Below are 13611 nucleotides of genomic sequence, written 5' to 3' on the forward strand. Positions count from 1 at the left end.
TTTTTCTGGGGAAATATTTTATGGTTTTTTCAAGGCCAACAATGGAAGAAGGAGAGAGAATTTACCTTTCACTCCACAATTTTGGCTCCCAGAAGTTCAAGTAGGTGACTTACAGACATTTAATCTTTGGGCTGATAGTCTCAGGAGTAGCCACTGCAGATACCTGGTGTTCCACAGCAATCACTTGCTCGGTTCTGCTGGACTCCTGTCCTAGGCTGATATGCCTGCGATTCCGCAGTGCTGCTGCTGCTTCAGAGCTCTCATGGCTTCCTGTTTGGCCCTGCCATGGTGGGGACGCACTGTGTTGCTGTGTGCTCCTCCACCACCATTGAACAGAACCTTCTCGTCCACCTTCCAGTCTGTCCTGGGCTGTGATTCTGCCAGCATCTGTCTCCTATTGGGTTCTTTCCTCCAAAATTTGGTCAAATTCTCTTTTTAGAGGTATCTGAAGGAGTTTGTCTAAGAGCTTAGGTGAGTAATTGCTCTCACTCGGCCATCTTGCCTCTGTTCCTACCCTCTCGGTTTTCAAAGCTAGGTGGTGGGAAAGTTCCTTAGGGGCTTCCCAGAGTTCTCATCTGGCCAAACATTTCCAATTCGCCCCCTCATTTCCTCATTTTAATTGTTGTCATACTATAATCATAAAGCTAGAATTCAGAGGATTTGTAGCTGAAAGGGACCTTAAAGATCTAATTCATCATTCCCACTATTAGGATATTAAAGATGAGCAAACTGAATCCCAAAGAGGTTAAGTGATTTGTACAAAGCCACACAGTTAATAGTAAAATCAGTATTTAATGTCAAATCCCATAATTCCAAATCTAGAAATCTTGTCATTCTACCTCACTACCTATTGATATATGCTATTTTAAATATATATTAAATATATGCTATTTTACAGATACTTTCCTGCCAGGTATCTAAGGCCACGCTCCCCCACTTCCCAGCTTTCTAATGGGGAAAATTCTCCTTTAGGACCCTTAACTCTTCCCCCCCCACTTTCCCCAAACCTTAAGGCCACCATATAGGAGCATTGCATCATACTGTCCCTCCCCTTCATCCCTCCTCGCAATTTTACTGGTTTATCCTATTAAGTGGATAATTTATTGTGGAAGACCGGAGATACAAGCTGTCCCTTTGTCTCAGTACTCCCTACTCTGGCCCTTTAAAATAGTAGTCAAGAATATAGTACTGTACTTCTTTCTTGTTTTCCCTGTTCCTCTTGATTCTTACCTTTTTAAGGGAAGGGGGTAATTTATTCCATAGGATGGTATTTTCACTTTTTTTTCCTGGAAGGGATTTGAGTTTCAATTCTGCCTCGGTCATTTTATAATAGTGCAACTATAGGTATAGCATAATCTTTCTGAGCATTAGTTTTCTCTTCTATAAAATGAGTGTGACAATACCAGCTTTTACTATTGCTGTTGTTTTTGTTTAGTTGTTTCAGTCATGCCAACCCTTCATGATTTGGCATTTTCTTGGCAAAAATAATGGAATGATTTGCCATTTTCTTCTCTAACTCATTTTACAGATGAGGAAAATGAGGCAAACATAATTAATTGAGTTGCTCAAGACCTTATAGCTAGTAGGTGTCTGAGGTAGGATGAGTATTCCTCACTCCAGTCCCAGCACTCTATCCACTGTACCATCTAGCTGTCCCAATAATACCAGTAATACCTGCCAATTAAGATGATGTTCAGAACGATTTACAAACATAACAACACTATATTCAGAATAGCATTACCAGGATTCAACTCATTATTATTTTTATTATTTATTTCTTCATAAAGATAGAGAGATAAATACACACTCACACATATATACACACATATTTTGTAAAGGTTAGATAGCAATTATCCTTGTCATTTTAATCTTGCTATTCCTATTTTATATTTAATATTCTATTCACTACCATATAAATCCTGCCTTTTAGAGCTGAATAAAAAGTATTAAGATATAAGCTGATCTTCTGTAGCCCCACTGTGAACATCCTTGATATGACACTAATAATAGTCAAGACGGTAGAAATACTGTTCCCAGGTGATGTTTGATATTTGGTGTGACAACAGCTACTTGAAATATTATTCTTCAATTTTAAGCTTAAAGTTCATGTTAAATTGCTTGATTGTGAGGAATATTCTATCTAGTCAGTGATAACTGATCTGTTGTAAGCAAAATTTCTTGGGTGAGTCCCTCAGGACATTTCATTGTCCTTATTTTTGTGTGGGAATTTGATGTGTATCAACCCATGAAAGGTATTAACTTTCTGATGTATAAATCTAGCTACCATGTCATGTCTTGCTAGGTATTTGGTAGTTTCTAAATGTTTGTAAATTGCAATGAAGTGCTGCAATCATGTTGTTTCTCTGGTTTCTTTATGTAACTGACATTGATCACTACTGTAAGTCTGATCTCCTAAAGGAAAGCCCTTCTGTAATTTCTTATGGCAAATGCCCATTCTTAAATTGTCATTCATTATAAATCCCTCCCTTTCCACAGTCAATCAAAACACAAACGTTTATTAAGCTGTTATGTTCCAGTCACTGTAGTAAGAGCTGAAGATACAAACAATGGCAAAAGACAATACTTCAATCTACATGTCTCAGACATCTTCTTGATGCTTCATTCTTAGCTTATTACTGACTGAATTTAAGTGAATATTGCTAATGGAAGATATTGCGCTTCTAGTCTTATATCTTAGTCATTTCATAAACTCTATGAAGTCATATAACTGTTACATTCAACAAATATAATGGTATCAGACCCGATATCCAAGTCCTACTTGGATTCTAGGCTTTGTATTACTTTAAAAGAGAGGAGTGAGGATAGTAGTTCTGCTTCCTTCATTCCTTCTTTCCTTCCTTCCTCTGCTTTTCTTCTCTGCCTCAGCTTCTGTACAAACAATAATAACAAGAATCACTTTTATATAGTGCTTTGTAAGTTACAAATTACTTTGAATGTATGCTTTTATTTTACCTTCTGTAAGTTCTCTAACCGATGTGCGAGGAAGAAACTTTATAAACACTACAATTGTGTCAGTAAAATGTAAGCTCTGAAGGTAGGGACTATTTTTCTTTTCATTTGAATATCCTTGCACTATCTTGCACAGAGTAGGTACTTAAAAATATCTGCTAAATGTGTAATCCTCATGTGACTTTGCAAATAAGAATCTTTCCCACTTCTTCTTTAGGCAACAGAAAGTCATAGGAGCTCTTTTTTCAATATTCTTTGACTTGCCTATTATCAAAGCACGTGACTTAATGAAAGACAAAGATTCCCCAGGGCCCAGTGTTGATCACTATACATAAAATAGGTGACAGATCTCAAAGTGGGCAGTTTTTCACTTACATTGGCACTGAAATTTGCAATAATATGCAACCCCAAAATTTTATTTATTGATAGTAATTAAAATAATTGCTCTTTATTGAAATAAATACACATATTAATATTTTCCACATTAAAATGTTGATCAGTGTTGTAAATATATTTTTATTTACAGAAGTCAATGATTTTTTAAATCAACTAAAATAACAAATCATCTGAGACAACTCTATTTTGTTTTTTTAATATAAGTCTCATCTAAAGTTTTATCTAGAAGTTCTGCCTGGAAATTATGTGTCTGCTCCTTAGTCTAATCATAGCTTCTTTCATTTCTCGATTCCTCAAGGTATAGATGATTGGATTTAGAAGAGGAGTGATAACCGAGTAAAAAACTGAGAGAAATTTGTTCACTGAAAAGTTACTGAATGGCCAAGCATAGATGAAGATAATTGGCCCAAAGAAGAGAATTACTACTGTGATATGAGCAGACAGTGTAGAAAGAGCCTTGGAGAGCTCTCGAGAAGAGCGATGTCGGACAGTGACCAAGATGACAGTATAGGAGATAAGCAACAGAATGAAACAGATCAATGAAAGGAGCCCACTGAAAGCAACAATCAATAGATCTGTGACATAGGTGTTAGTGCAGGCAAGTTTGATCACAAGGGGTATATCACAAAAAACGTTATCAACTACATTGGGGCCACAGAAGGGAAGATTTACAATAAAAACCATCTGACTGACGGTATGGACAAAACCAACCACCCAAGATAGCAAGACAAATCCTACAAGCATCTGATGATTCATAATGGAAGTGTAGTGGAGAGGTTTACATATTGCAACATATCTATCAATAGCCATGATTATAAGTAGAGTCATTTCACTGCCCCCTAAGAGGTGAAGTAGAAACATCTGTGCCATACAACCCCAAAAGGAAATCGTTTTTCTCTCTCTGAAGAAATCTGTGATCATCTTGGGGACAGTGACAGTGGAAATAGTCATATCAATACAAGAAAGGTTGGCAAGGAGGAAATACATCGGAGTGGAGTGCAGGTATGAGTCAAAGATCACCATAACTACTATAAGAATGTTTCCTGACATTATTGATGAATAGGCCAAGAGGAAGATCCCAAAGAAGACAATCTCAAGATCCCAAGAACTGATGAGTCCCAATAAAATAAACTCGTATACCACAGAGTCGTTATTCATCTTCATTTATTCACATACATTAAAGGTCCAGATCTCTGAAGAGAAGGTAGTCAGAAATGAGTCCCAGTTTCAGGTGAGGATTATTGAGAATGCAGTGGTGGAAAGTAGACTTAGATTCCATATGACTGATACTGAATGCTGAAAACTCTTTGCAACATATCTCAGACCATAATTAATTCAAGAAATACTTAAAATGATGTTTTAAAACATAGTTTCACCTAAAAACATAAGAAATAAATTTTAATTGAGAAACAAGCTATATCTTGATACATTATTTAGCCATTGTGATTGAACTTACCAGTCCCAAGTCATGTCCTCATCTATAAACATGATTTCATGGGCTAGTTGTAGTTAAGATGGATTCCAACTCTAGATCTATATTTTTCTGATCCTAACGATTACCTAAAATTTATTACTTATTTTTTTCAATTAAAGTATTTAAGCTGAGCTCTCATTGTCCAAAATGAAGAGATTTGTTTGAATATGAGGAATTTTAAATCAGTAATTCCCAACAGGTTTTCCATAGTTTCCTTGATAGACTGAGCATTATTACTCAGAATCCTCAAATAAATATGCACACCAAATCTTGTGAACTTGATCTTAATTTACCTCTAATATATGGAATCTAAGTAATGTTCTTGTCTTTAGAAAGAGTCTTCATACTTTAAAAGTTTGGGAGCCACTGTTCTATATATCTGGTATCTAGTATACAAGCTTTCTACACGAAAGACCTGACCTCCAATAACGCTTTCACTACATTGGCCACATTTAATAATAAGATTGTTGTTAATTTAACTGATTAGTTTGTTGCCAAATTGGTGATAATTTATATTAATTACTTTGTGTTTAATCTATGTATTTTAAATAATTATTTATTCACGTGCTTTTTCTTTGTATCCTCAGCATTTCTAGAACATAGGGAGTGCTTTTTGAATTGAATTAATATTATTCATAAGTGGAATTATGTTGTACTCTTATTGATCCAGTCATTTCTTAGGATCTTGATTTCATTATCTTCCATGTACTCTGTATACACTTTGAATGTACATAGTTATTTATGTGCTGTCTTGATTGTGAACATGCGAGCTCCTTAAAGTAATTTATATATTCAATATGACCCCACTTAAATTAAAAAAGAATATTATTTTACTGAATTATTTTAAAAAATGACAAAATTCATTGGAAGAACAAAAAGTCAAGAATATCAAAGTAAATAAATAAAAAAAAAATGTAAAAGAAGGAGGTTTAGCGGTACCAGATCTTAAACTGTATTATAAAGCAGTAATTATAAAAATTATCTATTACTGGATAATAAATAGAAAGGTAGATTAATTAAATAGAGTAGACATACAATTTACAGCTGCAAATAAACATAACTGTATTTTTCAAATGTAAAGACAAGATTTTGGAATATGAAATCATTATTTGGAAAAATTGTTGGGAAGACTGTAAAACGATATGGTAGAAACTGGGAGTAGGCCAATATTATACACCATTTGCCAAGAGAAGGTCAAAACGGAAGGGTGATCTACATATAAAGAGAGATATTACAAGAAAATTAGAACATGGAACATATTGCCTATCAGACTTATGGACAGGCAAATAATTTATGAATAAACAAGAATCAGAGAGTAAAGTTAAGTATAAAACAGATAATGTTGATCACAATAAATTGAAAGATTTTATGCAAATAAAACAAATATAACCACAAAAAGTAAAGCAGAATATAGCAGGAGTGGAAATTATACACTGTTTCTCAGACAAAGATCTCATATCTAAAATGTATAAAGAACATTGTCAAATCTATAAGAATAAACGTCATTCAGCAATTGGTAAATGCTCAAATTATATAACCAGCAGTTTTCCAATGAAGAAATCAAAACAAATTATAGTCATAGGAAACAATGCAAATTAAAAAGAAATGCAAATTGAAACAACCTTGAGATATTATTTTACACCTATCAGATTGGCTAAAATGATTGAAGGGGAAAGAGACAAATATTGAAGGAGATGCGGAAATATTGCAACATATTTCATTGCTGCTGGATTTCTGATTTGATAAAACCATTTGGGAGAGCAATCTAGAATTATGTTCAAAGAGTTATTAAACAACCTATATCATTTGACCTAGTAATACCACTACTAAGTCTATTTCCAGAGATGATTAGGGAAAAGGGAAAAGAACCTAGATGTTCTGAAATGTTTATAGCAGCTCTCTTCATAGTGGCAACAAACTGGAAATTGCAGGGAAGCTCATCAACTAAGGAATAGTTAAACATATTATGGTATATGATTATGATGGAATACTGTTGTACTACAAGAATGTCCCTAATGGTTGCCATTTTCTAGGATGGGAGGGAGGGGAAAAAGGCAGAAAGAAATTTACCTGATAAATTTGTTCTAGACTTAAAAGTAATAGCAATTTATGCAGAGTAGATTAGCAGTTTCACACGCAATCATCTTTTTTATTATACTTTGTTAGGGAAATGTTTGTTTTATTCCATAAATTAAAAATGAGATAACTGAAAACGTGAGCTACTTGCTCAAGTGGAACACTTGCTTCATCTTTCTTTACTTCTTGAGTCCATAGCACAATGTGGGGACCTAGTAATGTATGTTGAATGATTAGAAAAGTGGTATGTGTTGCCTGGGTTATGACTTCTAATTGACCGACCAAAGCATTGAACAAAAAACCAGCTGGTTGAAAAATGATGAATTAGTCATCACAAAATATTTTTTCCAATTCAGGCTTTCAAACGACCTGTCATTCTGACTCCCTTCACACTTCCACCTCACTATAAATAGACAAAAATGATCATTCTGTTTTACATCAGAGGACCACAGCCTTGAAAACTGTCAGCAAACATGTGAAGAATTATTATGAAAGAATACTGAAACACATGAATAATAAATCAGTTATTTAAATATTTATAATTAATTCAGCATTTATTAAGTACCACATTGTACCCAATTGTTCTAAATGTTGTGGGTAATGTAAATTACATAATAAGATCCCTCAACTCAAGTTCAGGGTAATATGGAAGGGCATATAGGATCAACATAAAAAGACAAATAACTACTGAATCACATTTCACTAGGTAAAAGAAACTATTAGTTCTGGGGAAGGAGTGATTAATGGGGGCTGAAGAATATGACCTCCAAATTTCTATCATCGGTCTTCCATTATCTCTGTTAATGTCTTCCATTGGTGATCATCCACTGTCTTATCCCGATTATCATGACTTTGCAGATAAACACTAATTTTAAATGTCCATTCCCCCGTCCAACCCCCGAACTTCACATTTCTAAGTGCTTTCTGAGTATGTACACCTGGATGCTCTACATACACACGACATGCCTACCAATTAATTTTAGATATTTTTTTCTTTGTTTATCATGATAAACACTCAATTCAACCTATGTTTATTGGATTACAACAGTATTCTAGGCACTTTAATAGGTGCTTGAGATACAAAGATAAAAATACAACAAAGACCGTAACTTACAGAGACTACAATCTAATGTTTGGTCAGAGAAAATGATAAGGAGGTTGAATGTACAATAGATTCAAAATTCATTCTCCATCTGCTGATCTCAGCACATTAACACAGACCATCTTCTATAACTAAAATATACACCTTCCTTATGACCTTCCCCAATAAACTTGCCCCTCCTCTAAATTTCCACACACACACATATATGTCATATGTAATATATATATATCTATGTCTGTGTATGCATATATGTGTGCATATGTGTATATATGTGTATATCTATATCTATATATGGATCTATCTATCAAAAATTGCTGGTGTATTCCCAATCATCCAGAATAGAAAATTTGGAGATGGTTTTTCCTTGTTCTTCCCTGTCTCTCTCTACGTTACACTAATCCTTCCAAATCAAATAAATTGCCAGATCGTTTTACTCCTGCCACCACACCTATAAATCGGTTCTTCCTCTATGCTCACATAGTTACCCTGTGCTTTTCAGGTACCCTACACTTTTTACCTTGAAAATGGTTTTGTCGTGGTTTTTCATGGAATTGAAATGAAATAAAATGTTTGAAACTTTTAAAAATAGCTTCCTACTTGGTCTCATTGCTTCCTTTCCTATCTTCAATCCAGTTTAACACTGCTGTCAAAATACATTCCACACTGCTAATAATAGATCTTAACAGATCATTCCCTTTATTTGCTTCCACTGGAATAGAATAAATGAAAATTCTTTATTTTCGTATTGAACGCATTTACATACCTGATGTTGCCCTCAAAAAGAATAGCTCTTTTTACTGATCTTATTTACACTTACCTCTCTCTTCTCTATATATTTGAACAAAGAAGTCCCGGATGTCTGCCATAGAATTGTTAATTGTCAGTGCCTGTCGAGATCTTTCTTTTTTATTGTGTTTAAAAAAATCACTAACTGCTTTACTCAAAAGTCTCTTCTCAGTCATACAGATGAAAGAAATTTCTCCCTCCTCACTTTTTACTTCCCTTACTTGGTCCCTTATGCTATTTCACTTTCTCTACAGTATTATATTTTTTTGTCCACATGAATATTAGACTAGTAATCCGGAGAGGTTTGGTTTGAAATCTTGTCTCTGGAACTTAGTAGTTTTGTGATCATAGGCAAATAATTTAACATCTCTAGGTCTCAGTTTCGTCATCTGTAAAACAAGGACAATATGAGACAGTTGGAAAGATCAAATAAGATACTGTGCATGCCCTTTTAAACACTAAATCTCAATTTAAATGTTAACCATTACTTACATTTCTAATGTATATAGTGATACCTATGGGTCCACTAAACCATAGCCTCATTAGAAGAAGAGTCTATCACTTTTTTCTTTGTATCCCCATTGCCAAGGAAAGTGCCAAAACATCATAGGCACTTAATAAAAGTATAACTTAATTGAAACTTATAACTTCTAGTATTAAGAGGTTGGAAGAAACTCTGTATGCCTAATGATTCCCATAGGACCTTATAATAGTCATCCAGGTACTGTTTGAGAAGAAAATTATCTTCATAGTCACCCTCTTCCCTGCACACTCCCATCAGTAAGAATCTATCTGTTCCATTCAGTTAAAAAAATCTATGTAGAAATCTATCTGTTAGATGGTTATGACACAGGAATCCTAGAATATTAACCTTGGTCCTTTAACCTATCAGCTATAGATGAAGACCTAAAGGAGCAGTCTCTTGAATGAGAAATATGAACATTATAAACATATTGAAGATTTTTCTGTGGTGCCAAGAAATATAAAGTATATATAAATATTCTCTCAAGAAGGAAAATAAAAGATGGGACATTATTTTCAATAGTAACAAGTTTGGAAAGTAGAAGAACAGATCCCCATGAGAATTCTTTTAAAAAAATTCTGATTTTTCCCTAGGCATCAAAAGGAAAGAATTATTAGTTGGTCATTAAAGTACCAAGTGAATTTCACCAAAGGAACAAAAATTTTACCCATCTGCTGCTACTCCAGAAAAATGGTTCTTCCATGCAATACATATCAGGAGGAAGAACATCTAGAAAAATAGACTAACTGAGGTGACAAGCACTTAAAATGTCTTATGAAATGAAGAGTTTTTAACATATGCACGTAGACCTTTACACACACTCTCTTCATGACCTTCTGTCAATACCACTACCATCTTCTTTGTTATCCAGAATCCAGATATTGAAGTTACTTTTTATTCCTTCCTCTCTCTCCTATTCCAAAGTGGTTCTTTGTCCATAGTAGCTGTTGTATTTATTCCCTTGTCTCTATTCAAACTATTTTTTTCACTATTTAAGGAATTTTTATTAAAGTAAGAATTTTATAATCCAAATTACGTTTCCTTGCTCAGTTATCAATTCTGTTATCTAAAACAGTGGTGGATATTCTGAGCTTTTCCACAGTAAAAAATTACAAAATTAAAGAAAAAACTGCTTTACATTTTTGTAGTGTGTTTTTCCCCCTCGTGTCTGTAAAGCATTAATTTGTATTTATTTATTTTACTATTTTGGGTTTTTTTTTGTTTTTTTTTCTTGTTTTTTTTTTTTTTAAATCAATAAGTAATCTAGGACTAGTATTAAGTTTGCTAGACCTGGCATTTGCTCGGTACATCAGGTTCAAAGTTTCCTTTCCTTTTTTATTTATTTTACATTTTGCAATGTTTCTTCACAATATTTAAGTTTTTTGAGATTTAGTTATTTTTCTTCAGTGAAGCAGAGGTTCCATTTCGTGGCCCCTGATCTTTTCTGCTAAACAAGTGGAACACCAGTGGCACTGTTAACTGCTCTCTGGGCAACTTCTCTAGCTTGGTGAGTTTGCAGTACGACTATAGCTTCATCACCCTTAGAGAGAAGAAACTCAGGAGACTCAAGCATATGAAGAATCTCAGAGTTGTCAATTTCTAGCAACATGCCAGTGATTTCCCCAGCCAGGGTAGGATGAATGAGTGAAAACAGCCTTTCACCCAACATCTGCTTTTGCTCTTGAGGAGGTGCAGATGCCAACATGGAAGCGGTTAAATGTTCCTGACCTTGCACATAGACAGCAGGCTGCTGCATGGTAACCTGTGGTTGTGCCGTAAGATGCTGTTGAGGATTGCAAACACCTGCAACACACTTATACTGTGGAACTGTGGGGACAGCAGGAGTAGCTATGGCAGCAGCTGCTGCAGGATGTGGAATCATTGTCTGAGCTGATGTATTTGCAACACGCTGTGTTGACATGACTCGTGGCACCTGTGAAGAAGCTGGTCTCATTGTAATAAATGGTGGCCTAGGAGCTGCTGGGTGGATAGCGCCAGTCATATTCTGGAAAGGATGAGGTCTGGCACACTGAGCAATCCAGTAAGGACTTGGTCTGAGTTGAACAATTTGGCTAGCAGGATAATATGTAGCACAATTCTGAGTCTGAGGAATAGCTGCCACGAAGTAACCTGAAGGAGGCTGATAGGGGTTGATCACAGGGTTGGGCATAGGTCTGACACTTGCCATTCTCTGCATATACTGGTTTGTGAGGTGAGCCTGCCGCTCCTCTGAGCTGGACTACAGCTACATACAATGGCTTAGTGGCAATAATTCTGCCATTCATTTCTTTGACTGCTTTGGTGGCTTCCCCTGGTGAAGAGAAACATACAAGCCCAAGCCCTTTGCTGCGGGCACCTTCCATCATCACCTTCACATTAGTGATTGTACCAAATGGTGAGAACTCCTTTCACAGACGCTCATCATCAATACCATCATCAAGATTTTTCACATACAGGTTAACACCTTGGTATCTGGTGATCCTATTGTGCTTCATTTGTTCAAATTTGTGCTTGAGTTCCATGTGTCTTTCCACTTTTTCTTGAGCTTGGCCAACATAAATTTGTTTTCCATTCAGTTCTGTTCCATTCATCTCATCTACTGCTGTTTGTGCATCTTTATGTCTTTCAAAGCTCACAAAGCCAAAACCTTTGGTTTTTCCACTTTCATCAGTCATTACTTTTACACTTCAAGCAGGTCCAAACTTGACAAAGAGCTCCTTAAGTCTTTCGTCATCCATGTCTTCACCAAAATTTTTGATGTAAACATTGGTGAACTCTTTTGGTTTAGGTCCAAGTTCTGCTTTTCTCTCTTTACGGGATTTAAATCGACCAACAAAAAAAGAAGCATTCCATTCATTTTCTCAATAGCTCTTTCAGCAGCTTCTTGTGTCTCAAAGTGTACAAATCCATAGCCCTGTGACCCATTTTCATCACACATCACCTTACAAGAAAGGACGTTTGCAAAAGCATCAAATGTATCCAACAATGCTGTATTATCAATGAAATTATCCAAATTTTTGATGAATACATTGCCCACACCACTTTCATGTAGTGATGGATGACACTGAGACCACATGATACGCACTGGCTTGCCCTTAATGACATCAAAATTCGTTGTATCTAATGCTTATTCAGCGTCTGCCGGCTGGGGGAAGTTGACATAGGCATAGCACAGGGAGTGGCAAGTGATTATATCCCTGCAGACCCTGATGGAGAGGTTGGACCTGATCAGCGTTGACCTTCTCGTAGAACATCACCTGATTCACATCAGGGTACAGATCCCCTATGTAGAGCGAGACCATAGGGTAGCTAGGGGCGCTGGGGTTCATCTTGGCTCTGCCGCCCAAAGGGCCACAAGCCCTGAACTTTCCATGGGAAGAGGTAGGGAAGCGTGGGGAGCCGGAGTCTGGAGTTGCGGGGCTGGGGGGGAGGGAAGAGAGGCCAAGAGCAAAGGGAGAAAAATCAACCGGAATCGAAAACTACTCAATGGTCATGGAATGTATACAATCTACCACCAGCTGCTGATGCTGCTTGCTCAGGGGTTGGCTAGGGAGGTGGCTGTGGTCCTGGCTGTGAGGAAGGCCTGTCTCTTCGCTCCCTCTTGGAGCTGCTGAAGGGCCATGGGTGGTGGGTCAGTCTCGGCTGCTTCACCAGGTTATTTTATAAAAGAGGAAAAAAAAAATAAAAGTCTCCAGCGGGGGAAATGCGGATCTTTTATGATTTTTTTGTGGGTTTTTAAAAACACTTTTTGGTATTTTTTTTTAAATAATAACTGTGTTCTGGCCCGAATCACACACTCTGCACTCACAGCACTAACCGTCAGGGAGAAGACTATTTAAACTAATATCACATCAGTCAGAACTTTATGTACTGAAATATGATGTCATTTTTCTGTCTTTTATTTTACCTTTAAATCTTGTCCATTTTCAGTTTATAATCCAAAAAGCTGTCATAGTCATATTCTTATAACCAGTAACCCAGTACCAAAGCTTACAAAGACCCAATTTTGAAAACTTCTTATGTAAAACTACTCTTTGGCTCATATGCGAACAGAGATTCCACTAGGAACACTGGAATTTCATTTAGCTTTTCCCTCTCCAAGGACATTCCCAGAGGATGTCAGAATTTGGTTGATGTTTACTTTGTATAACAAAATCAAATTGTCCTCCTTTCTCATGCAAACCACCAAGTCAACATCCTCAGTATGAGACTGGTTTTATTTAATCAGAAATAAAATGCAAAGGAGTTGTAGCAGCTACCAAATACAGTCAAATTAATTATGTA

At 36.0% G+C, this 13611-nt stretch overlaps 1 protein-coding gene and 1 pseudogene across 1 annotated transcript; both read right to left on the bottom strand.

Moving 5' to 3' along the window:
* Positions 1 to 3588: 3588 nt before the first annotated feature.
* On the bottom strand, positions 3589 to 4543 carry LOC140513387 (olfactory receptor 4K13-like). The gene has a single exon (XM_072623053.1). It carries the CDS (start codon positions 4528 to 4530, stop codon positions 3589 to 3591), a length of 942 nt encoding a protein of 313 aa, XP_072479154.1. The 5' UTR covers positions 4531 to 4543.
* A 6231-nt stretch (positions 4544 to 10774) lies between these two features.
* On the bottom strand, positions 10775 to 12656 carry LOC140513533 (polyadenylate-binding protein 1 pseudogene; annotated as a pseudogene).
* Positions 12657 to 13611: the final 955 nt, after the last annotated feature.

The sequence above is a fragment of the Notamacropus eugenii genome, chromosome 7, assembly GCF_028372415.1.
Source record: "Notamacropus eugenii isolate mMacEug1 chromosome 7, mMacEug1.pri_v2, whole genome shotgun sequence".
Taxonomy (NCBI): Eukaryota; Metazoa; Chordata; class Mammalia; order Diprotodontia; family Macropodidae; genus Notamacropus; species Notamacropus eugenii.

Coding starts and splice junctions, on each gene's coding strand:
- LOC140513387 (XM_072623053.1), bottom strand. CDS start 4,530: ATGAAGATGAATAACGACTCTGTGGTATACGAGTTTATTTTATTGGGA.